This window comes from Electrophorus electricus, chromosome 4 (assembly GCF_041902795.1).
Source record: "Electrophorus electricus isolate QZ-2024a chromosome 4, ASM4190279v1, whole genome shotgun sequence".
Taxonomy (NCBI): Eukaryota; Metazoa; Chordata; class Actinopteri; order Gymnotiformes; family Gymnotidae; genus Electrophorus; species Electrophorus electricus.
Window position 1 is genome coordinate 2,377,251 of NC_137500.1, and position 25,661 is coordinate 2,402,911.

Sequence of the window (25,661 nt, forward strand, 5' to 3'; positions counted from 1 at the left end):
GCTGCTATCTATATTCACCACTAGGTGGCAGTGTTATTCACATAGCTTGGGTGAATGACCTAGTAAAAAGGAGAGTTCCAATTCCACTTCCACATGTCCATAGTGTTATTGAATGTAGACATTACATACTGTCTTTTCTAAATGTTCTACTGATGCAGACATAACGCAGGTGTCATCAATACCAACATGATCTTCAATGTCAGGAAAACCAAGTGTAGAAAAATCATGACAGAATGTGAGAGTGCAGCACATAAGAGAGGATTACTGAGAGCTCTAAGAGGAGAGAGAGAAGAGGAGAGAAGAGGAGTGATTCTTTCATTTATTTGATAAAGTGAATCAGATGTACAAACTAGTGCTGTGAGGTGAAATGTCAGTTGTCTTGTTTGCATATGTGAGCTGCTTCACTGCTCCACACACTTTAAGAGCTGTAGTGGTGATCAGAGAGTGTTCAGTCCTTTAACACACACTGACACACAGCACAATGATGATGTCACTCATTCTACTGCTGGGAACCCTGGGACTCCTCACTCAGGGTGAGACAAACTGAAATAAGTTTAGTTTTCATTTTTACTTGGTTTTGGATGGTCATGTTTATTTGCTGCAATTTTAATTTTCAGAGTTACAATATTTTTAATTTGGATTTTATTTATTTAAAATTCATCCAAATTGAAATGTTATTATGTATGTGATTATTTTTTTTTATAATTATTTGGGGAGATAATCCTGGCTCAATCTCCAGGATTCAGTCTGTTACCGCAGGACAGACTGTTACTATCAGCTGCAGGGCCAGTGAGAGTGTTAGCAGTTACCTCCACTGGTACCTACAGAAACCTGGAGAGGCTCCTAAACTCCTGATCTATGCTGCATCACACCGTCAGTCTGGAGTTCCAGATCGATTCAGTGGTAGTCTCTCCTTTACAGAATTTACTCTAAAAATCACTGGAGTCCAGGAAGATGCAGAAGATTATTACTGTCAGCAGGGTTACAGCACTCCATTCACACAGTGTTAGAGCTCTGTACAAAAACCTCCCTCAGCTGTAGAGGAACTGCTCTGAATCAAACACAGACTGATCTGAGATCAGCTGCAGAGCTGCTAAATCTGGAATCACCTCAACTCATCATCTCCAAAACACTACAGTACTGAACTGCTTGTTCTTTTAAATTGTCATCATTGTGTAATGGACACTTACATCACTACATATGTAGCAGGTTAACATCTTTCCTTTAAACCAACCCCTGATAACGTCCTGCTTCCACACTCAGGTTCTGGACAAAGGCAGTAATATATGAACATCACTGTGGTGTATAAGGACAGGTGAACACTACCTAGTGAACTGGTCTGAGTTACTCTTGATTCTTTTAATCATTTTACTGCTGTTTTTAGCCTGGAGATCCTGGAAAATCTGCTGAGGAAATACTGTGTTAAACTGTCCAGACAGCAACTGGTATGTGAAGTTAATTCTTCCTTCTTTTTAGAATAAAAGAGTTTTTTTCAAAGTCCTGCTTTGTTAATTTCTGGATAATTTCAGGTGATGATGGGACAGATGGTGACAATCTAGAATTACTGTTGAAGTGTAGCTGAGTACATCATCCTGGGAATTTCACTCCAGGGAAAAAGTCACAGTATTTACCATTTCACAAACTAAAGTTTTGCTATGCTAACACAAATAATGTATTATTAGTTTCATATGATTAATATTTTACTGACGTTGAAATAAATAAATGAATTTTATTTGATCTGCATAAATACCTGCATACATATATTACAAATAATACTTTTATTACACATTTTTTAAGCAGCATTAATACAATTATTATGTGAGAATGTGAGAAGATATTGTGTGTGTGTGTGCGCGTGTGTGTGTGAGGAGAGTAATGATAATGGTAATTAAAAGGACACATATCACAGTCTGAATACCTGCAGCAGCTCAACCACACAAACCACAGAGAAGGAGGAAGGAGGACCAGAACACCAGTAGACAGGAAGTCCTTCCTCCTAAAGAGTCCCCATATCAGGAGGTCCTTCCTCCTAAAGTCCCCACTTCAGGAGGTCCTTTCTAATAAAGAGTCCCCACATCTACCACACATCTGGAGTGCTGTCTGCTCATGTGCTTCCACACATCCACTGATATAATTCACCATTACAGAACAGAGAGTGAAGGGCTGCTTCTGAACTGTACTGGATACACCTGCACCGCCACACTGAGGAACACAAGATTATCACAACATTTACCTTTACATTTAGCTCATTAAGATGTCAAAGTGGGGACAGTTGCTCACATGATGTTGACCTGCAGGTGAAGAGCATGAGACAGTAGTTATGTCCTGTGTCCCCCTGTGTCATATGTATGTGTGTGTGGAGCTCTGTTCTCTCCAGTTAGTTTCCCCAGACCCAGTCCAGAGTTCCTCTACAGATCTTCATACTCACTGTCCAGTCCTGAAACAAGGCCCTGCCCAGAGGAGGGATATAAGGAAATGTTTTGGAGGAAGAAGAAAGAGAAAGATGATATTTTGGACACTTGTTTGTTCTAGTGACAATTTTGATATTTGATTCAGTGCTTGGCCTCTTTTCCACTTACTCTGATTCTGAGCTTGTTTGATCCCTCTAACTTGGCCACTGTTGTAAATTTGTATATAGTATGTATGTATTTGTGTGTGCTCTGGAAAGTAGGGAAGGCCTGCCCTTATGTTTGGGCCCTGGGTTATTTTCTCTGTGTTATCACTTAGGGAGTTAATGTAGTCTTATCTTAGTATAGGATATTATCAGAGGATGGTTGTGATCCATCAGCCTGTGGGTTATGGTCCCAGCACACTTCCACTGCACCACTCTGCTCTCCTGCTAATAGAGAAATAATAAAATACCTACAAACTCACTGAACTGGACAGAAGTGTTCAAGTATGTGACTGTTCATTCATTCATTCATTCATTCATTCATTCATTCATTCATTCATGTATTTGCTGTCACGGCGTTGAGCAGGACGCACAGACTCCCTTGACGATGTGAAACATTTAATGACATGAAACATAAAGGACACGCGTGGCACTCACACATAATAACACTAATAGACAGGAACACACAAACAACAACGACAACATAAAATGGTACAAACGTTGGGTTATACTAACAGCGGCTACACACTCATTGACACTAACATTACACTAACACTAACAACGACCAACCATGAGGCCCACACTGACAGGGCTTTAAATAAACAGACATACACTCAACGTGAACCCCGTACAGGTGCGTGCCATCATGTAGGGGGCGTGACAACAAACCTAATTCCCCCCCAAACCACATGACTCGTGAAGGGGGAGCATTCCGTGACATTTGCTAAATACATTTTTTATTTATTATATAAACTTACTTAGTTAAGAATATAATTTTTATCCAATCTGAATATTGTTTTATTAGTAATTATTTCCTTTGCCTGTGTACATAATGTTCAGACAAAAAATGAAGAACTTAAACTAGTCTCTATTAATGTCAAATACCAGTTAGAGTGAAAGAGAGCGAGAGCAGTGGGGTGAAACAGATTTATTTTTACAGCCCTGAGAAACCTGCTCCTTCCCAGAATAGAACAACACTTTTTGCAGATGTTCAGCTTACATTAGCCCAACTTAGTCAAGCACAACACACCCCAGTGCAAAGAATCTTACAGTGCAGATAGTGAATAATAAAATAATACAAGAACAGACCATGTTCAAATTGAAGCTTATTGCAGTGATAGCAAAACCCAAGAATCAAAACCAGCTGAGTGGTGAATTAAGAAAAAAGAGCATTCTTCAGACTATAAGCTCCATTGTTCAGGGCTGTGTAAGTGTGTTACATCACATTACAGCTGACTGAGGTCATCATGGAAGATGGTAGAGCTCCTCCTCCTCTTCCCTAAATGCAGCACTAAGAGTCAGTGAGCTGCTGTGGCTGTAACTGCAGTTCTGTTCTTCTACTCTGGTCAGAACACTCTGCTTCACATCTTAGACATCCACTGTACAACTCACCAGCGCCCCTTGTGGAAAGTATGTAGACCGCAGGCACAATAGAGATCCTGTACAGAGGAGCGATTGAGAGCACTGCACCACACACACGTTTAGAAATATTTACATAAAATATACTAGATACCTCTTATTTATCATTCTCTCTTAATCTATTCATCAGTTCCAGTTATCCAATAATCAGCACACTGTACCATAGTTTTTGACATTGTTTATATTAAATAGAAATACTATTTGACCTTTAAGAGTATCCATATATTACATTATATTATAAAGTTTATAGTTATCTAGTATGGTTGGTTCTGATAAATATGGTTATATAAGAGGTATTCAGTGGAGTCATTACTTCAGACAGAGGCCACAGAGAGTATTTGGTAGATGTGTATTAGTACAGGGAGGTAACTTTGCATGTGCAGCACCTGCTTCAGTGCTCTGGGAGTGTTTATAGTCCTGTGAGTTTAACACTTCATGACTGAGAGCTGCCTGCCCCAGCAACTTCACCCACAGCAACCATGACTTTGATCCCCATCTTCATCTGCACACTGGCCCTCTGGACTCAAGGTAAAAGATCATTTTATGCTTTGCTTTTGAGGTGAATAACCTAAAAAAACAGATGTCTTGTTTAATAAAATATTCTAAACCTTCTATTAACAGATATAAGCAACATAAGAAATGGAAAATAAAATGTGATTTAAATTGGATTTACTTTGTTTTGTTTTGTTTTTTTCCCCCAGAATCCATGTGTCAGGTGACTGTGACTCAGACTCCTGCAGTGAAATCTGCTCTTCCAGGAGACACAGTCACCATCAGCTGTAGGACCAACCCTGCAGTGTATAATAATAACCTTTTAGCCTGGTACCTGCAGAAACCTGGAGAAGCTCCTAAACTCCTGATCTACGGGGCTACTAACTTACAGTCAGGAACTCCAGCTCGTTTTAGTGGTAGTGGATCTGGATCTGACTTCACTCTGACCATCAGAGGAGTCCAGACTGAAGATGCAGGAGATTATTACTGTCAGAGTTACCATGATATCAGTAGTACACGCCTATTCACACAGTGTTAGAGAGTCGTACAAAAACCTCCCTCAGTCAGGCTGCACAGAGACTGCACTGCTGCAGCTGGGACCTACTGCAGGTGCTGAGGGGGAGGATATGATACAGCACAATAACACACTCTGTGCAGGAGAGATGCCCCATCACACTCACTCACTACTGAACAACACACATCTATAGAAAATAATTATTCTAGGAACCACAACACACTCACTCAAGTCAACAAAAAAATCTATAATGAATCACAAAGACACAATACAGACAACACTGTTGCACTTCTGTTAGAGGAGAGTTTTGTAGATATATATGTCCTTCTACTCCTGCTGTCTATGAGTTAGAAATGCAAGGTGTGAACATTAGTATGATCCATCAAGAAGAAACCCACCATTAAACACAATGCTAATGTTGCTGTTGACACTGACAGTGATAACAGCTCAGACTGAGCTGCATCACCAGAAACATGGAGAAGCTCCTAAACTTCTCATGGAATTTATCTAGTGCTTATCAAGACCCCACAGAGGCACATTTACACACACTTCCAGTGCATGGAGCATCAGAAACCAATCACAACACTGCAGTACTGAGACCTTTGGTATCTTGGGGCAGTTGTTCTTATAATAGAGCAGGTAGTTATTAGTGGAGAGAAATCTCAACTAGTAGCATGACTGCTAAATCAGTATCAGTCATCTTCAGGAGATTCTGTCCTGTTTAGAGGTGATGTAAGCACACACTAAAGCACTAATCACCATGTCTGTGCCTTCCTCTGATTATTCTCAGCTACTGTGAAACATTTCTACCAACACATACTTTTCATGTCCATTCTAAATCTTTATTAACAAGTAAAAGTGAAAAATGTAAGATCTTTAGGGGGTAAAGTTAAATAACCTCACTATACTTGCTTAAATAAACTTACTACACAACAAGATGAAATAATGCCACCAACTGAAACAATGACTTTTTACTAAACTGTCTGAAAACTTAAAATTAAATGTAATTTTCAGTAAAATTATTTCTCACACACACAAACACACAATGCTCTCTAGCACACTAGCACACACACACACTCACACACACACACACACACACACACACACACACACACACTCACACACACACACACACACACACACACACACACACACACACAGAGTCGGGGTGGATATCATGTGAGTGTGGTGTATGTATGTTAAACCTGTACAGGTAGGGAAGATTTCTTTTTTCATGAAACATTTGTAAATATTTACTCTTTTTTGGATAGAACAACTTTCTGCTTTCATAAGTGACCCATGAGAGTATTGTATTGAAATAGCCCAATTTGTGCTACAAAGAGATATAAAGCATGATGGGATTATTTTCTGGCAGAAATAAACTAAAAATGATAATATTGTCATATACTGAAAGGGCCGAAGATGGTTTGTCCTCCAGCCCCTGATGTTCCAAAAATACACCGACTTACTCATGTTACAGTTTCTACTGAATGAAATGTGGAAATATCTTATTTTTTGGTTCCATAATATCTGGCTTCCTGCTTCCTTCTTTATTATGAGTAATGAAATGGTGGCTTTATCAAAGTTTAATCCTATACCTCATCACACATTAGCATTTCTGCTGTATATAAATGTAGGACTTTAAAGGTATTTATTGTTATGAGTATTGTTGTGGGAAATGTTTTAATTAAGAGACTATAATGTTTATTCAAAATTTTTATTCCATTTTGATCAAATAACCGAGGAACATTTGAGTAATAAACACAGACGATCTAAAAGAACACTTCAGTACACATGTGGGAGTTTCATGCCTCAGCACACTGCTCTCTACTCAGTGTCTGTGTGACAGGAGACTGGGAGTCCTTGGTGGCCTCACAGGTCACTGTCTTCTTCAGCCACTCCTCCTTCTGGAGGGTCAGGATGCTGCTCCAGCTGTAGAGGCCGTCCTTCTGCAGAAGCCCGGAGCTCTGGCTCACCCCCGAGCTCCAGCTGCTACCAGCCACCTTCCAGCTCAGCTTCCAGTCTGAGGGGAAGCCCTTGTTGGCCAGACACACGAGTGTGACCTTCTCCTGCTGCAGCTGTACACTGGAGGGGGGCAGGACCGTGAGGGTGGGCGGGGCATCACCCAGGAGACACAACACGGTCTACAGCTCAGACAGGCAGGAACCGTTAGCAGGAAAATCAGTTGTGTTTCACTTCCTCTTCAGTGAGGAACAGAAGTCAGAAACGTATTAGATCAACTTTTTTTTTTTTTCAATATTATTTTCCCTGGACATTAGAACCCCAATATATTCAATTAATGAAACATTTAAATAAATATAATGTATAGTCATACATAGATTAAAATGGAAGTATATTTAACAGACGGTGGTTCATCAGTATGCGAGTATTACGGTTAAAGTGCTTTGCATTGACAACCTCCACTCAGGGACAAACACTTATACTAATGAAAATTAACCCAGTAGGCAGAATAAAGGTTTGCTGGCGGATATTGCTGAAACATTTATGCTTTTACCAAAAAACGCTAATAATGTGGGCTGCAATAACACTGCAACGGTTAGGATAAATGCGCTAATAAAATCACCTTTAATGCGCTTTAATAAAGAGACCTTTATTACAAACAATACCTACTTAAAACTGTGATTTACTGGGAATAAAAAGTGAAGTTCTTCTTACGTCCAGTGTCCTCCACACTAACTTCGTTTAAGGTCCGTACATAAACCTGCTCTAAACACACTGCCGTCTCCTCTCTTTACAGCGCCGTAGTTTAGCTTCAGAGTTAGTGAACGATACAACCCCAAAGACGCTTGTTTTTCTTTTCTTTTTGTGTAGTGAAAGAAGTTATCAAAGATACTATATACATACAATATACAATTAGAAATAAAGATAAATAAAGATAGAAAAATAAAGACAGTAACTACATTAATTTTGAATAAAGAGTGCAAGTTACTTAAATCCAAATGAGAGTTTTGTGCCGCTAAAAGTGTGCGTGTGTGTATGAACCTGTTTCGCAGAACTGAATTCGGTGATCCCTTTAAACTATTTCAGACTTATATCGTTAATGTTTATGCGTTAGATACATGTAGACTTTGTAGAATCATAGCAATTGATTATAAGAATTGTGTTTTTAGATATATTTATGTACACTAAAAACAATGTTTAATGCAACATCCAAATCAAGATAATTTATCTAATGACATAAATAAATGTGTTCTAGATGTATAATTTAGGAATTTGAGTATTTGTAACAACGTTTTGATCCTGCAGTATGCGAGTATTACAGTAAAAGTGAACTGCACCGATAAAGCTGCAGTCAGGTACCGATATTTCTGACTTTTAAAATAAACCCAGCATGCAGATGAAGTCTTGTTGAGAGATATTCCTGATACATGTATGTTTTTACTACTGAAGGACACTTAAGAAACTCTCCATCGGTATAAATTAAAAGGTCTATAAGGACATATCAATGGTTATGATATAGGAAGATACTTAACAAAGTCACAATTAGTCTATAAAAGAGTACGGGTAGTTAACAAAAGCACCGTGCGTTCTGATGCAACATTACCTAATGTGGATTAATAGTGTCACCTAATGTGGATTAAAAGTTAAAGTCTACTTATGTCTAACTGACATGTTTTGTTCCGCCACCGAAAGTCAACCACAGTGCTACAATCTCATTTCCAGGTATAAAAGGGTCCTGAAGAAACTATTAGGAAGCTTTATGCCCAACCTTGTGTTTTCATTTGTGTGTTTGTTATTTGCTGTTTTGATTGTTCTGTGCTCTGACCCTGTTAGTCTACTTCCACAGTGAGATTCGCTTTGGCCTTCTGCTTGTTCTGTTGCCCTTATATCTAGTGTATATAGTGTATACAGTGTCTATATTTTAGTTTGTATAGTCTGTATTCACTTGTGTCACTTCACACCAGGTGTAGGGTGGGGTGCTGTTTGTTCTGCAGTTTTGGGTTTGTCTCTGTTTTGTGTCTGGTGAGGGAGATAAGAAAGTGTGTATGTGTTTTGGTTTTCTCATTTTGTTTCATTAGGTTTTGTAGCCCCACTTATGGTCAGTGTCACAAAGGTCCACCCTCCTCACGTCCCTGATGTCATGGTTTCCCTGTCTTCCTGCACTCCCTTGTTCCAAGCCTTAGTTTCATTTTATCCACACCTGTCTGTTCCTCTATTCCACTCCTTGTTTTAGTTTCCACTCTTCCCATGTTCACCTGTATCTGTTTAGTGTCTGCTTGTCTTGCTTATCTAAGCCCTGTGGTTTTGTCTTCTGGTTGTTTGTTATGGTGGTAAGTTATGTCTCTCTGTCAGGTTTGCCTTATGCCTGTTTTACTGTTGCCGTCATTGCTTTTCTGTGTATTCCAACCATGTGTTATTACCCTCAGCAGCCCTTAGCCTGTTTGTTTTACCCTTCGTGTCATGTTTCCTACATTTAATAAACCACCTCCTGCAATTGCATTCTACCTCTGCCTGTTCCTGTCGGAAGCATTAGTCAGTTTCATTATTCTTGTTTGGTGATTTACCATTTTCAGTGTTGACCCATCTGAAGTCTTTCTGGTGTGATTTGTGCCTATTGTATTATACTATTATATAATTGATCATAATAAAACTGTTTCATCTCTGATTTGTTCCATTTTGTTTACTCACATATCCATCATTCATACTCACTTTCACTTGCCAATTAACCCCAATTCATCATTTACTAATTTCTGTCACAGACCCTACCTGGACTGGGTCATAACAGAAATTAGGGGCTCATCCATTTTTGGTTGTGTGCATTTGTTGGGCATTTTTTTTCCCTGGGGAGTGTGAGATTGTTGCTAGCTGTTGGGTTAGGATGGTTCCTTTCAGAATAGTGGATTTCTCACTCTGCCCTACTATGGAGGTATTTGATAGGTGTTGTAAAGACGGTCTTCATGCTACAGCAGATTTCTTTGACATAATGATACATTGGCCTCAAGGTAGACATGAAGGCCATTTTGTAGGAAGTCTTGGTATTGGAGAATATCCTCCCATAAAGAAACAAGGTCCCTGGGGTTCCACCTAAACCTCTTGGGTTAAACCCAGAGGCCTACCAGCAGAACTTCAGGCAACTAGACAAACACCCCTCTAAACTTATGTAGAATTTGTATGGGAAATCTGTGTAATTTGATAAATGGTGTGCTGCCTGTCAGTCAGAGCTTTCATGAGCTAAAGGAACTCATGTTAGAAGAATTCAAAATCTACTCTCCCACACAGGTAGTGGTGTGTTTAAATAAGCAGAAGTATCGACTCTCTCAGACAGCTTTTGCTGCCAATGAATTCATGTTAATACACAAAACTTTGCTTCTCTGCCTGTGCCAAAAAGAGAAACCCATCCTTGCAAGACTGTCCCATTACCCCACAGAAAAAGTGAAGTCCCTGAGAAACGGGCGTGTTTTTACTGTCACAAAAGAGGGCACTTGATAGCTGCTTGTCCAGCTTTGATGCGTACAAAGACATGAAAGGTAACTGCCGTCGGTCAGTTTTGTCGGTCCATTTTTGTTTATTGATTGTGTTAAATTCATCCTATTCATCATTTAATAATTTCTGTCACTGCTCCTATCTAGACTGGGTTGTAACATCTGTTTCAGCAACATGGAACTCAATGTGTGTCAGAGCCCTGGACAGCTCCCAGAACAGAGCTAATGAGACCCAGGTGAAGCTCATCAGAAAGACACTCCTGAACTCACCCAATCCACTGATCTCCAATCAGCCCAGATGAAGAGCCAGCTGTGCTGAGGGAGGAACTGCTGTTGTCTCACACATTGCTCATCTTCTTCTCAGAGGCAGAGAGCCAGTGATCCCCAAAAGTCGAGTGAACATGCAGATTTACAAAACACATCAGATTCTTACCCACACCTGGCCAAATAGAAAGAATTTTCCTGATATATTCTTCTGTGTTTCCTGTTTGTCCTACAATGTATTGAACAGAAATAGCACAGGTCACATTGCACAACAGAAACCAACAGAAATAAACAATAAATACCTTATTACAACAGCCTGCTGATCATGTAATTAAAACAGAGGTAAGCTTCTCTCCTTGCACTGTCTGGCTTATCATTCATGTTGCGTTCATTTTGTAATAAACTGCGGTTGGATTCTCACAGTGACTCAGGGTCAGTGTTGTTATAGAGATGTAACCTGCTATGGGTAGAGAAGATCTCACCATGGAAGAGCAGGTGAGTAGCAGCCTGTGTAGAGTAGAGAGGCTCACTGTCTACTATGGACAGTCTTATAAAAAGAAAAAATGGCATTTTCCTTCACAAAGTTGAATAAGGAGAGTTTGATACGTGGAACTGACATACTGTGAACCTCAAACACTATTTACTCCTCTTTCAAATATAAATACCACATAAGCCAAACAAGGCAGTAAAATGAGCCAGTTCCAAAATCCTAGAATATTACACAACAGTCTTGACTCATTGATATTCATGCTCCTAAAAGTTGCATATGTCACATTCTAGCCGAGGTGACATTACCATCGACCTGCACAGTTAAAGCTTCAGCAGTTCTGCAGGTGTTGTGAAGAACAAAACAATGACAACAGACCAACTATGAAAATGGCAGATTACATACAGAAATGTACCACTCCAGGCTGTGATGATGATGTCACACCCTTCTCAAGGAACCACACTGTTAATGGGCTTTGTTGTTTTCATATTTAACAGGATTCCAGACAACTTTTATTCATATAAGCTAGTTTACTCTGCAGATTTGACTCCAAATAATTTTTCAAACACTTACATTTTACATTTAAATTTTTGGCATTTAGCAGGAGCTCTTATCTAGAGTGATTTACAAAAGTATTTTGTCATCTTGTAATGTTCTGAGCACGTACAGAGATGGAGTCAGTCACAGTAAGTCAGTTTCATCTTTATTAGAGAACACATTTAGTTCACAAACAGAATCCAAAGTACATAAGCCAAGTTCATAATTCAGAAAAGCAATGCACAATGTAAACCAAAACAAATAGGGATCAGGCAAAGAGAGTAATCCAAAACACAGGCGGAGATTCAACAAACCAGAAGCAACACACAAAACAACAAACGTAACACGGTTTGACAAGACTTCCGAAACCCAAACACAAACAGCTTCACTCAGTGTTTGACACTTATCATTTAAATCATTATGTAATAGATACTTACATCACTGGACCGCCACCTGTTTGGGCCTGGGTCTTTTTTCTATTGGGTATAATGGAGGTCAAATTTGAACATATCCAGTAAGATCAAATTTGGAGAATTGTATAAATGCATTTAGGTGTTGCTTTAAAATAAACATTATACTGGAAGAGTTGAATATTTAACTGGTCCTCATACTGTTTCAGCCTAACTTGTGCTTTCTCTGCATGATTGTTGTTTCTTGTTTCTCATCTTGCTCTTGTTTGTTCACCCTATTTTATTTTCTTCATCATGTCTGTCATTTCTTGCCGATCTGCCCGTCTCCATGTTTCATCCCTGGAATGTTCTATCTGCCTTCCAAAAAGGCCATACAGGTCACTGACCTGCTGCCAGGGTAATGAGTACAGTTAAGAATCAGTTACAGGAGTTTTACAATAAGCTGGTTGAGACACATATCAATCATCGTTACGCTATTGACATCAGTAGAGCGGCTGTAGTGGTAAAATCATTATAACTATTAGAGAGAGCACACAGACTGATACTCTGTAGAACTGAAGAACGGTAGTGCATCTGGAAAATCTGGCTCTTGTCTGCTTTAAAGCAGAGTGTCACCAAATCAGACCTGTGTTCTCTATGTAAAGTAAATAAAGATTTACATCATTGTGTTATATATTCAGTATATTCTCAGTTTGTGCTGCGATTAGTAATCTAGAGACACTTGCTGAAGTTATGGAGATATGTGGGTTTGGACCACCCCAGCCCTGATATGGTATAGGTAAAAGAAACCATGGAAAAATAAACCAGTCAGACCAGATAGAAACTTCTGTTTTAGGCACAATAATTTTGTTCTCATCAAAATTTCCTACTAAACATGAAATGGCTTAATATGTAAACCTGTATTCCTGCTTGGTTTATTGTAGAACAAAAACATGAAAGGCTTTATTGCCAGCGTGCACTATATAAAGGCTTGTGTGACTCAGCAGTTACTGCCAGTAGAGGTCACTTTTGAAATCTGATCATTTAATCCGACTAAGCAAAGAGAGTTGCTTAATTGGGGGATGATCTCCCACATCCATATCATGAACGATCTCGGAGGTCTGAGTTGGTATATCAGAAGACAAACCATGATATCGGGTAATTAAAGACTTAACATCAGAACATTCTTTTGGCTCTAGATTTGATAAATCACCATCCAAGTCCTGTAGTATAGTGGAGTTGGGCAAACGCGCAGCCATCACTGGTGCAGAAGGAACTAACCCATCATCCTCCTCCTTTACAGGTACCAACATAGCAACAGCAGAAGGAACAACATTAGGTTTTGAACGTGACAGTAGAATATACTGCTTTAATTTACTGATGTGGCAAGCATGAGTTTTATGTTTTCGGTCCAGAGTTTGTATCACATAATCCGTCTCACTGATTTTATCCATGATAACATATGGTGCTGAAAATCTTGTTTAGAATGACATGAGGCAACAAAACCAACACCTCATCACCTGGCTAAAACGAACAGACTGTAGCAATTTTATCGTAGCTCCTCTTCATTTTTGATTGCACTGCAGCTAACTCCTTTTAACAAGTTAACAAGCGGATTCTAACGATTCTTTAAAATGACTCACATAATTTAGCAATCCTAAATTCGGCTCATCGCTTTGTAGCCATCAATCCTTCAAAAGTTTCAGAGGTTCTCTAACCGTATGTCCAAACACTAATTGAGCAGGACTGAAACCAAGAGACCCCTGAACAGTCTGTCCAAGCGCAAATAAAACTAAAGGAATTCCAAAGCTGCTTGGATCTCAGAGTGGTGAGTACTCGATACCCTATAGACAATTGTTCATAGACAACTGTTGTAAAACTTGGGCAAATATTTTGGATAGAAAATTGGATCCTTGGTCAGTCTGAATGTACTGTGGTAAACCAAAAATAGAACAAAAGTTAAATTATGGACTTAAATTTTATGTTGTGCAATGGAATAGCCTCTGGAAACCTTGTATTGGCACACATTCCTGTCAGAAGCCGATGTCCCGTTTTTGTTTTGAGCAGTGGGCCTACGCAGTCTGAAAGAAGTGTATCAAAAGGAACACCCACCACAGGTATAGGCCGAAACAGGGCAGGCGGCATCTTTTGCTTTGGTTTGCCGGTTAGCTGACAGGTATGACAAGACCAACAATAGTCCCTCACGTCAGACTAACACTGGCCAAAAGAAATGCTGTAAGATGCTGTAAGGACTAAAAAGGGAACAACATAAAAAGAAACACGGAGACACACTCTGTACGGGGTTTTCAGTCAGTGATGTTTGTTTTTTTTATTTTATATGGAAACAAAAACACATTCTCTCTCTCTCTCTCTCTCTCTCTCTCTCTCTCTCTCACTATATATATATATATATATATATATATATATATATATATATATATATATATATATATATATATATATATATATATATATATATATATATATGTAAAACCGAATCTAAACAGGAGTGTTTCTTCAGGGTGGGCTTTACAACAAAGCAACAAACAAAAAATCTACTAAAGTGAATTCAATCACTAACCCCCCTAAAACAAAAGAAAATAAAATACAAATCACTCTTACCTCAACTCCTTAATCACAAAAACAGAAATACAACAACAAAGCAAAAAGAACACAGCGTCCATCCCTACAACTCCAAACAATAAGAAAAGAACACAATGTTTCTGACAATCAAATATCTGTATATGACTGTATATGACAGATAGAAGGTTAATTATCCCTTTAACCAATCAGGTCATCCGTTGTTTTGACCGTATTATTTCTACAGCTCACTGGTTATTAGTGCGCCCTCATGCGGGTAACCTGAAAAACACATTTTAACACCACAGCACGAGGAAACAACTCAGAAAATCACAAGGACATAACAAGGAGTTACAGAAAAAAAGATATTAGCTTTGGAAGTGTTTTAATACTTCAGCATAAGATTGTGAGGTCATCCACATGTTAAACACTAAAGGTCTGACCATGTGGTGTGGAGGTGGGGGTCAAACACAACCTGTGTTAGTTCATGTCTATGATGAGATAAGATAAGAAAAGACTTTATTATCATTGTACTTGTACAACAAAACTTAGCTCACAGAGGGACCAGCAGCAATAACAATAATAAATAATATAAGAGATATAGAATGGAAATAGAAATATTAGCAGTGCTACATATGTATACATCAGACTTAGATAATGCAAACAATGAAGTGTAAACAGGAAGTGTGAACAGTGAAGTGAGTGTAGGAATATGGACTGTGTTGTTACGGGGCATAAACATGTTCTCTTTACTAAGAATGAGGCCTTTTGCTTTTCTTATTTAGTTCATTTAATCAGGGTAATGATACACTCACCAGCACAAGAGGAATGAATGTTAGGTGGTGTTGGTGTAGCTGTAGGGAGAGTGAGCCACCAACCTGGACAGCAGGGGGCGACATAGTCTACCTCAGCAGGACTAGAGAGAGAGAGAGAGAGAGAGAGAGAGAGAGAGAGAGAGAGAGAGAGAGAGAGAGAGAGAGCAGTGGGGTGTAACTCAGATTTGCATTACCAGGGCTGAGTGATTCTCTTTCTCCCAGAATAGAGCCACACTTTCACCAGATGTTCTGATCTGTTTAGATAAGCTCACTCAGGCACAAGAAACTGCCTGGTAACATTAATAAAGATCTTAATTTCTTATAAAAGAGCAGACAATGTCCAAAATGAAGCTTTATTTCAGTGGAAGTAACAGAAATGCCAGGACACAGAACAGAATACAGACAGAGCTGCTGCATTCTGCTCTCCTGCACTGGTCAGAATTCCCTCCTTCACCTCTGAGACGTCCACAGTCCAGATTACCACTCACACTGAGTTTAGTGCCTCATCCACGAGTCACCCATAGTGATACATTCTAATGAAGCTGTCATTCAAAAACCTCTTTGACTTTATAGCGACTACATACACACACAACCCTAAGCTTCATATTTCAGAAATGGATCATTTTTAAATCTTTAATTACTTTTCACATCTTTACCCAAACTATTTACATTTTATGGCATTTAGTTGACACTTTTATTCAAAGCAACTTACAGTTATGACTGAACACAATTTGAGGGTTAAGGGTCTTGCTCAGGGGCCCAACAGTGGGGACTTGAACTGGTGACCTTTTGATGAGTAGTCAAGTACCTTAACCACTAATATTTAATGAATATTAATAATCTAGTTTAGTTTGTATTGTCATGACAGCTAAGAGAGGAGGAATTTGGTATAATTTTTTATACAGTTGCTTAAGCTTCATTTTGAAAACAGGGCTCATTTTGTCAGATCACTACACACATTTCACATAGCAACATAAAAGTAGCAGAACACCTCAGTTCATTTGCAAAATAATTTATACAATAACATGACAATTTGATGATGTTGTGTACTCTGTCTAACGTGAGTGTGTGGACTGTGATGATGGTGTGTAGTCTGTCTAATGTGAGTGTGTGGACTGTGATGATGGTGTGTAGTCTGTCTAAAGTGAGTGTCTAGACTGTGTTGTTGTAAGGACCCAGGTTGCCATGGCAATGGACTCCATTCTGTGTGATTGTAGCCACATTGTGATGTTACCACCACGCTGGCCCTGGACATTCAAAATAGCTCTGTGGCCAGTGATGTTTTTCACTCTTCTTACATTTGTCAGGTTAAGTCCAGACTACATTGTGTTGACCTGATAGAAACGTACTTGTAAAAAGATGCGTGCAGCAAACAATACTGAGGTGAACACATCACATGAATACATTACATACTTCCATATATTTATACTGCAGGTCTTTTACTTAAAGACAGATAAACTAGTAGAAGTGACATCGTGTTAGATTTCTGTGTCTAATGTAGAGAAGTGTGTTTAGTAGAAGTGGTTTGTGTGTGTGTAGTGATTTGATTAAAGTCTGAGGCTGAGACGTTTGCTTATAGTTCTGCTTTGCTTTCTGAGTGTCAGGTTTCACTAACTGTTAGTTATTTTTAATCATAGTGTGTAAAGAAACATAAAAAACTAATACAGAGACGCCACAGAGAGTATTTGGTAGACATATATTAATACAGAGAAGCCACAGAGAGTATTTGGTAGATGTGTAATAATACAGAGAAGCCACAGAGAGTATTTGGTAGATATGTAATAATACAGAGAGGCCACAGAGAGTATTTGGTAGACGTGTATTAATACAGGGAGGTAACTTTGCATGTAAAGAACCTGCAGTGCTCTGGGAGTGTTTATAGTTCTGTGAGTTTAACACTTCATGACTGAGAGCTGCCTGCCCCAGAAACTTCACCCACAGCAACCATGACTTTGATCCCCATCTTCATCTGCACACTGGTCCTCTGGACTCAAGGTAAAAGATCATTTTATGCTTTGCTTTTGAGGTGAATAACCTAAAAAAACAGATGTCTTGTTTAATAAAATATTCTAAAACTTCTATTAACAGATATAAGCAACATAAGAAATGGAAAATAAAATATGATTTAAATTGGATTTGCTTTGTTTTGTTTTGTTTTTTTTCCCCCAGAATCCATGTGTCAGGTGACTGTGACTCAGACTCCTGCAGTGAAATCTGCTCTTCCAGGAGACACAGTCACCATCAGCTGTAGAACAAACCCTGCAGTGTATAATAATAACCGTCTACACTGGTACCTGCAGAAACCTGGAGAAGCTCCTAAACTCCTGATCTACGAGGCTACTAACTTACAGTCAGGAACTCCAGCTCGTTTCAGTGGTAGTGGATCTGGATCTGACTTCACTCTGACCATTAGAGGAGTCCAGACTGAAGATGCAGGAGATTATTACTGTCAGAGTGAACATAGTGGCTATGTGTTCACACAGTGTTGGAGAGTCGTACAAAAACCTCCCTCAGTCAGACTGCACAGAGACTGCACAGCTACAGCTGGGACCTACTGCAGGTGTTGAGGGGGAGGATGTGATACAGCACAATGACACACTCTGTGCAGGAGAGATGCCCCATCACACTCACTCACTACTGAACAACACACATCTATAGAAAATCATTCTTCTAGGAACCACAACACACTGACTCATGACTGTACAATGTCAGAATTGATTTTTATTTTGGATGTGTTTGGTATTACATCTGAAAAACTGTACAAGCTGTATGTAGAGGGTTGAACATATCTATGTCCATGAGCTGATCCAGGATCAGTGTATCTGGTTACCCCTGCCTCACTCCAGTTTTCTGGTGCCTGTCCCCAGTTTATAATATAATAATTTACTATACTAACATTAGTAACACCTATTGTCATGAAACCTATAGAAACATACAACAGTACTAATAATTAGACTGTGATCTTCTGGATGGAGATCTCAGTGGTGTAACCCACTGACTTCCAAGTGTCAGAGTGTAAACTACCCAAACATCTGCATGATAGTGATAGTTGTGCACAAAAACCTCCTTCAGTTGTAGACACAGAAACTGGTCTGATATCTGCTAATTAGCTGATAATAGCTGCTTTTTAGCTGCTAATTCTGCACTCAGCTCAATTCATCAACTACAAACCATTACAGTACTGGGCAGTTTTCTCTTTTTGTAAAATATCCCTTTTGTTTAATTTCATTAAAAGGTGGGGCAGTGGTAGCTCAGTAGTTAAGGTGCTTAACTTGTAATTGGAAGGTTGTTGATTCAAGCCCCACCACTGCTAAGTTGCCCTCAATTGCTTAAGTTGTAGTCAGTCATAAGTCACTTTGGATAAAACCATCAGGTAAATGTAGGCAGCAAACCTCACTTGCTTTCTTGCAAATATTAACACAAACAGACTAAAACTGCACAGGAGAACATAAAACTAGTTTTCCCAAGATGAATCTCACCTCTTTGGCATAATAATAAGAATTTTCCTGCGTAATGAAATAACATAATAATGCAATAAGAAATGTCTCAGCAAACATGCAGAGATCTATAGTCATGCTAAAACTTGAAAAAATGGAAATGAAGGGAAAATATAGTTGCCCAATATAACACACACACACACACACACACACACACACACACACACACACACACACACACACACACACACAGATTAATCATATTCCAAGACCACAAATTCACAGTATGGTTCAGACCTCACCTGGAGTTATACAGCATGTACAAGGATTTATGCAGCTAGTGGACAAAACCTTGCTGTAACACACTGGAAATACAGTCAGTGATCCCAAAGGTAACAGAAGCAAAGTAAACAAAAGAAACATAAACAAACAACAAAAACCTTCAGCATGAGAAATCCACAGTAGTTAAAGACCCAAAAGCTCATAACCACAGCAACCATAAACTACACACAAAAGCTACATAAAGATTAAAACACAGGATACATGGAAAAGGAGGCAAAACACAAACTCCTGATCATGTGATAATTAAAAGGACACACATCACAGTCTGAATACCTGAATACCAGCAGCTCAACCACACCAAACACAAAGGAGGAAGCCCAGAAGGACCAGAACACCAGCAGACAGGAAGTCCTTCCTCCTAAAGAGTTCCCACATCAGGAAGTCCTTCCTCCTAAAGAGTCCCCACATCAGGAAGTCCTTCAAAGTTCAAAGTTCAAAGAGGTTTTATTGTCATTTCAGCTATATACAAGTACACAACAAAAACGAGACAATGTTCCTCCAGGACCATGGTGCAACACAAAACAACAGTGCAACAGACTGACAGTGAACACAAAAGTGCAAACAGTCCAATATAGTGCAAAAATGTCATTAAATAAACATTAAATAAACAATAATAAATACAGGACAGGACAAATACAAAATGAGTAGACAGTGCAATTATTTAGTCCAGTACACAGTACTGGGAATATGTAAAGTGAGTTGTGCATAGCAATCAGTGACATGCTACCCTGGTCATAGCAGTCACCGGTAGCAGCCAGAACAGTTCAGAGTACTGTGCTGGTTTAGTAGAGTACTCTAGCAGCAAGTAGGATAATGTGCAAGACTGCAACAGGAGTGCATAGTTTATTTGTCTCTCTTTGAGGTTTGACTTCAGCACTAGTCCGATGCAAAACAATGTGTGAGTGTGTGTATGGATATGTATGTATGTATGTATGTATGTATGTATGTATGTATGTATGTGTGTGTGTGTGTGTGTGTGTGTGTGTGTGACTGTGTATAAGCATGTATAAAAGTGCCCATTTTGGAATCTGAATTGGGATTGGACTTAGCCAAAGTTCAGGAGTCTAATCGCTTCTGGGAAGAAGCTGTTGCACAGTCTGGAGGTGCAGGACCGAATGCTGCCGTACCTTCTTCCAGATGGCAAAAGGGTGAACAGTTCATGTGAGAGGTGTGTGGGGTCTTTCACAATGTTGGTGGCTTTCCGGATGCAGCGTGTTATGTAGATGTTCGTGATGGAGGGAATAGAGACCGCAATGATTTTCTCAGCTGTTCTCACTATTCTTTGGAGGGTCTTGTGGTCAAAGGCGGTGCAGTTCCCAAACCAGGTAATGATGCAGCTGCTCAGGATGCTCTCTACAATACCTCTATAGAAGGTAGTGAGGATGGGTGATGGGAGATGGGCTTCCCTCAGCTTCCGAAGGAAGTAAAGACATTGCTGGGCTCTCTTGGTGATGGAACTGGTGTTCAGGGTCCAGGTGTTCTTGACGATCTCCACTGAGAATCCTTTGATGGCATGCGGGGAGTGATCTTGCCTTGCTCTCCTGAAGTCAACAACCATTTCTTTTGTCTTGTCAACATTCAGATACAGGTTGTTGACCTTACACCAGCTCAACAGTTCTCGCACCTCCTCTGTGTATGCTGACTCGTTGTCTTTGTTGATGAGACCAACCACAGTCATGTCATCAGCAAACCTGATGATGTGATTCGAACTGTGCATTGCTGCACAGTCATGAGTCAGCAGTGTGAACAGCAGAGGGCTGAGTACGCTGCCCTGGGGCGGACCAGTACTCAGTGTGGTGGTGTTGGAAGTGCTGCTCCCAATCCGGACTGACTGAGGTCTACCAGTCAAGAAATCCAGGATCCAGTTGCAAAGGGAGGTGTTCAAGCCCAGTAAATTCAACTTTCCAATCAGATGCTGAGGAACAATGGTGTTGAATGCTGAACTGAAGTCTATGAACAGCATTCTTATGTAGGTGCCCTTTTTATCCAGATGTGTGAGTGCCAGATGAAGTGTGGTAGAGATGGCATCATCTGTAGAGTGGTTGGAGCAGTACGCGAACTGCAGGGGCTCCAGAGAAGGGGGAAGCTGGGTCTTGATGTGTCTCATGACGAGTCTCTAGAAGCACTTCATGATGATGGATGTGAGTGCGATGGGACGGTAGTCGTTGAGACACGACACCGTGGGCTTCTTAGGCACGGGGACGATGGTGGTGGTCTTGAAGCATGTTGGGACCACGGCACAGCTCAGAGAGATATTGAAGATGTCTGTCAGGACATCTGCAAGCTGGTCAGCACATTCTTTGAGCACACAACCCGGGATGTTGTCTGGTCCAGCAGCTTTCCGTGGGTTAACTCCACGCAGAGTACGCCTCACATCAGCCGCAGTCAGGCACAGTACCTGGTCATTTTGCGGTGGGATGGACTTTTCTGCTGCAACGTTGTTCTGCGCTTCAAACCGTGCATAGACTCATTAGCAAAATGGCGCCGGTGAGGTCGGCTGCCGTCACGACTGCTCCGTCCACACCTGGCACTTTTTTCACTCTTTTCGCTCTTCCTGCTACCCCTGATTTCTCTGCAGCCCTTCTCTACACACCACAGAGCTTATCTCATACAGCAGAGATGCCCTTATTTCTCTTAATCTACATAGCACTCACCTCAAGCCGTCTGTAACCCCGGACCCAAGATGGCCGACGGAGATCCTGAGGGAAAACAAAAGACGCGGCGCGAGGAAAAGGCCTCGAGGGAAGCGAGCCAGCGTCAGGAACAGGCTGAGGGCTCGGGCACACCGAGCTCCCTTACCCAGCATCCTGCTAGCCAATGTCCAGTCTCTGGATAACAAGCTCGATGACCTCCGGGCCAGGATAAAGTTCCAGAGGGACATTTGGGACTGCAATCTCCTCTGCTTCACCGAGTCGTGGCTGAACCCAGTGGTACCAAACCACGCCATCCAGCCGGCCGAATTCTTCTCGGTTCACCGCATGGACAGGATGGCGAATTCAGGGAAGTCCAGAGGCGGCGGAGTGTGTGTGATGGTAAACAACAGCTGGTGTAACAATGCCAATGTTGTTACTCTCACCCGCTCCTGCTCACCCATCCTGGAGCTGCTTGCCCTCAAGCTTTGTCCTTTCTACCTTCCCCGGGAGTTCACTTCGGTCATCATCAACACCATGTGCATCCCACCTCAGGCCAACATGGACACTGCCCTGTGTGAACTTCATGAGGCTCTCACACAGTTTCAGACACAGCACCAGGATGCTGCACTTATTGTGGTTGGGGATTTCAACAGCGCTAACCTCAAGCGTGCAGTGCCCAACCTTTACCAGCACGTAACCTTCCCCACCAGGGGAAATAGGACACTAGACCACTGCTACACCCCATACAAGGACAGCTACAAGGCACTAGCTCATCCACCGTTTGGTAAGTCGGACCACGCGGCCATCTTCCTCATACCAAAATATAAACAACGGCTGAAATGGGAAGCTCCGGTTCAGAGGGAGGTCGCGCGCTGGACAGACCAATCGGTGGCCGCTCTGCAGGACACTCTGGATGACGCAGACTGGGACATGTTCCGGCACAGCACTGATGATGTCAGCGAGTTTACGGAGGCAGTAGTGGAGTTCATTCGGAAACTGGTGGACGACACGATTCCAAGAATCACCATCAAGAAGTTTCCCAACCAGAAGCCCTGGGTGGAGAGAACCATCCGCGAAGCTCTGAACTCTTGCACTGCTGCCTACAATGCAAGGATCATCAGCGGGAACATGGACGAGTACAAGTCTGCGGCATACGGAGTGCGCAGGGCGGTGAGGGAGGCAAAGCGGCGCTATGGGAAGAAACTAGAGACACAGTTCCAACAGAGTGGCTCTAGATCCCTGTGGCAGGGACTATGGATGATCACGGACTACAGGAGCCCACCCTCTGGACTGATGAGTGCGGATGAGTCTCTGACGAACGAGCTGACTACATTATTTGCTCGCTTCGAGGCTACATCTAGCAGCGCTAATGCTAACAGCGCTAATGCTAACAGCGCTAATGCTAATAGCGCCAATGCTAACGGCGCTAGTGCTAACAGCGCCAACGCTAACAGCGCTAATGCTAACTGCGCTAGTCCAAAAGAACAGCGCCCACCATAGAACAGCGCACCATAGAACAGCCCAACATAGAACAGCGCCCTCTCATCATCACGGAGAGTGACGTGAGGAGAGTATTTAAAAGGGTGAATACCAGGAAGGCGATGGGACCAGACGGTATCTGCGGGAGGGTGCTCAAAGCTTGCGCAGATCAGCTAGCCCCGGTATTCACTGACATCTTCAATCTCTCCCTGACGCTCGGTATCGTCCCGTCCAGCTTCAAGCGGTCCACCATCGTCCCCGTCCCGAAGAAACCTCGACCCTCCGACCTCAATGACTACCGCCCTGTCGCCCTCACATCAGTGCTTTGAAAAGCTAGTCAAGGACTTCATCACATCTTCACTGCCAGCCTCCTTGGACCCACTGCAGTTTGCATACCGCCACAACCGCTCCACTGACGATGCAATTGCACATCTGCTCCACACTACACTGACTCACCTGGACAAAGGGAGGGGAAATTATGTTAAAATGCTGTTTGTCGACTACAGTTCAGCATTTAACACTATCATCCCCTCCCTACTCACTACTAAGTTGGGGGATCTAGGACTGCATACATCCCTGTGCGACTGGATCTCCAACTTCCTAACAGACAGACCACAATCAGTACGGGTGGGCAACTGTGTCTCATCCACCCTCACCCTCAGCACTGGAGCTCCTCAGGGTTGTGTCCTAAGCCCCCTGCTCTACTCACTGTACACCTACGACTGCACAGCCACTTCCAGCTCCACCATCATTGTCAAGTTTGCTGACGACACCGTTGTCATGGGTCTGATCTCGGACAACGACGAGAGGGCCTACCTGGAGGAGATTAAACACCTGGAAAACTGGTGCCAGGAAAATAATCTCCTCTTAAATGTCAGTAAGACAAAGGAGCTGATCGTGGATTGCAGCAAGAAGCAGGAGCGGCACTACCAACCTGTGAGGATCAGTGGAACCACGGTGGAGAGAGTAGATAGTTTCAGGTACCTTGGTGTTCACATCTCGCAGGACCTGTCCTGGTCCTGCCATACCAACTCCCTGGCAAAGAAGGCTCGTCAGCGTCTTTACCACCTCAGACGCCTCAGAGACTTCAGACTGCCCTCTAAGGTACTGCGGAACTTCTACACCTGCACTATAGAGAGTATCCTCACGGAGAACATCACAGTCTGGTTTGGGAATAGCACCAAGCAGGACAGACAAACACTCCAAAGGGTAGTGCGTTCAGCAGAGCGCATCACTCACACGGAACTTCCTGACCTGCAGACCATCTACTACAAGCGATGCCAGACCAAGGCCAGGAAAATTGTGAAGGACCCCACCCATCCCAACAATAGACTTTTCTCTCTGTTGAGGTCAGGGAGCCGCTTTCGCTCCCTGAAGACCAAGATAGAGAGGCTGAAGAGGAGCTTCTTCCCACAGGCCATTCGGGCCCTGAATCAGGGAAACTGATAAACTGTGGGGACCACCACCACCATGTAACATAACTGTATATCTGTACATCTATATATATATATATATATATATATATATATATATATATATATATATATTTTTTATACTCAATTACCTTGTTAAACAACAACTGTAGACATGTTATTATACAAAATGGATCTGTACATTCTGTAGATTGTGTACATATATACCCAACCATATACATTGTACATTGTGTATATAATCATAATATACATATATTGTACATACATTGTTAATATATTTTGTACATACACAGAATATATATATTTATCTTGCATATATATATTTTTCTCTATGCACCCCTGTTTTCTTTTCCTCAGTTTGGACAGAGCACTCTCCACCATTTCACTGCGAGTTATACTGTGTATGACTATGTATGTGACGAATAAACCAAACTTGAACTTGAACTAGAAGTCATTCAGTGCATCTGGGGTGGCATCACTGTCACAGGAAGGCAATGTTTTCCTGTAGTTAGTAATGGCCTGAATGCCCTCCCACATGCGCTGTGTGTCACCAGTGTCTTTGAAGTGTCTATGGATCCTCTGTACATGTGCACGCTTTGCTTCCCTGATCACATGTGACAGTTTGGCTCTTGTTTTCCTGAGAGCATCTCTGTCACCTGTTCTGAAGGATGAGTCACGGGTCCTCAGTAGCATTCGCACCTCAGCAGTCATCCATGGCTTCTGGTTGGGGCATGAGGTGATGGTCTTGGAGACAGTAACATCATCAATGCACTTGCTGATGTAGC

At 41.4% G+C, this 25,661-nt stretch overlaps 1 protein-coding gene, 1 long non-coding RNA gene and 1 pseudogene across 2 annotated transcripts; 1 reads left to right on the top strand and 2 right to left on the bottom strand.

The window, feature by feature from the left end:
- The first annotated feature begins 320 nt into the window (after window positions 1-320).
- LOC113592213 (uncharacterized) lies at window positions 321-1,732 on the top strand. Its single transcript, XR_004775709.2, has 3 exons — window positions 321-533; window positions 1,385-1,445; window positions 1,530-1,732. It is a non-coding gene; the product is annotated as an uncharacterized LOC113592213 (long non-coding RNA).
- A 5,109-nt stretch (window positions 1,733-6,841) lies between these two features.
- Window positions 6,842-9,460, bottom strand: LOC113568263 (immunoglobulin kappa constant pseudogene; annotated as a pseudogene).
- Window positions 9,461-18,253: 8,793 nt separating this feature from the next.
- LOC145657396 (uncharacterized) lies at window positions 18,254-21,376 on the bottom strand. The gene is made up of 2 exons (XM_081711796.1): window positions 20,459-21,376; window positions 18,254-19,748 (listed from the first exon to the last, which is right to left on the bottom strand). The coding sequence occupies exons 1-2, from the start codon at window positions 21,292-21,294 to the stop codon at window positions 19,739-19,741; spliced, it is 846 nt and encodes a 281-aa protein (XP_081567922.1). The 5' UTR covers window positions 21,295-21,376; the 3' UTR covers window positions 18,254-19,738.
- Window positions 21,377-25,661: the final 4,285 nt, after the last annotated feature.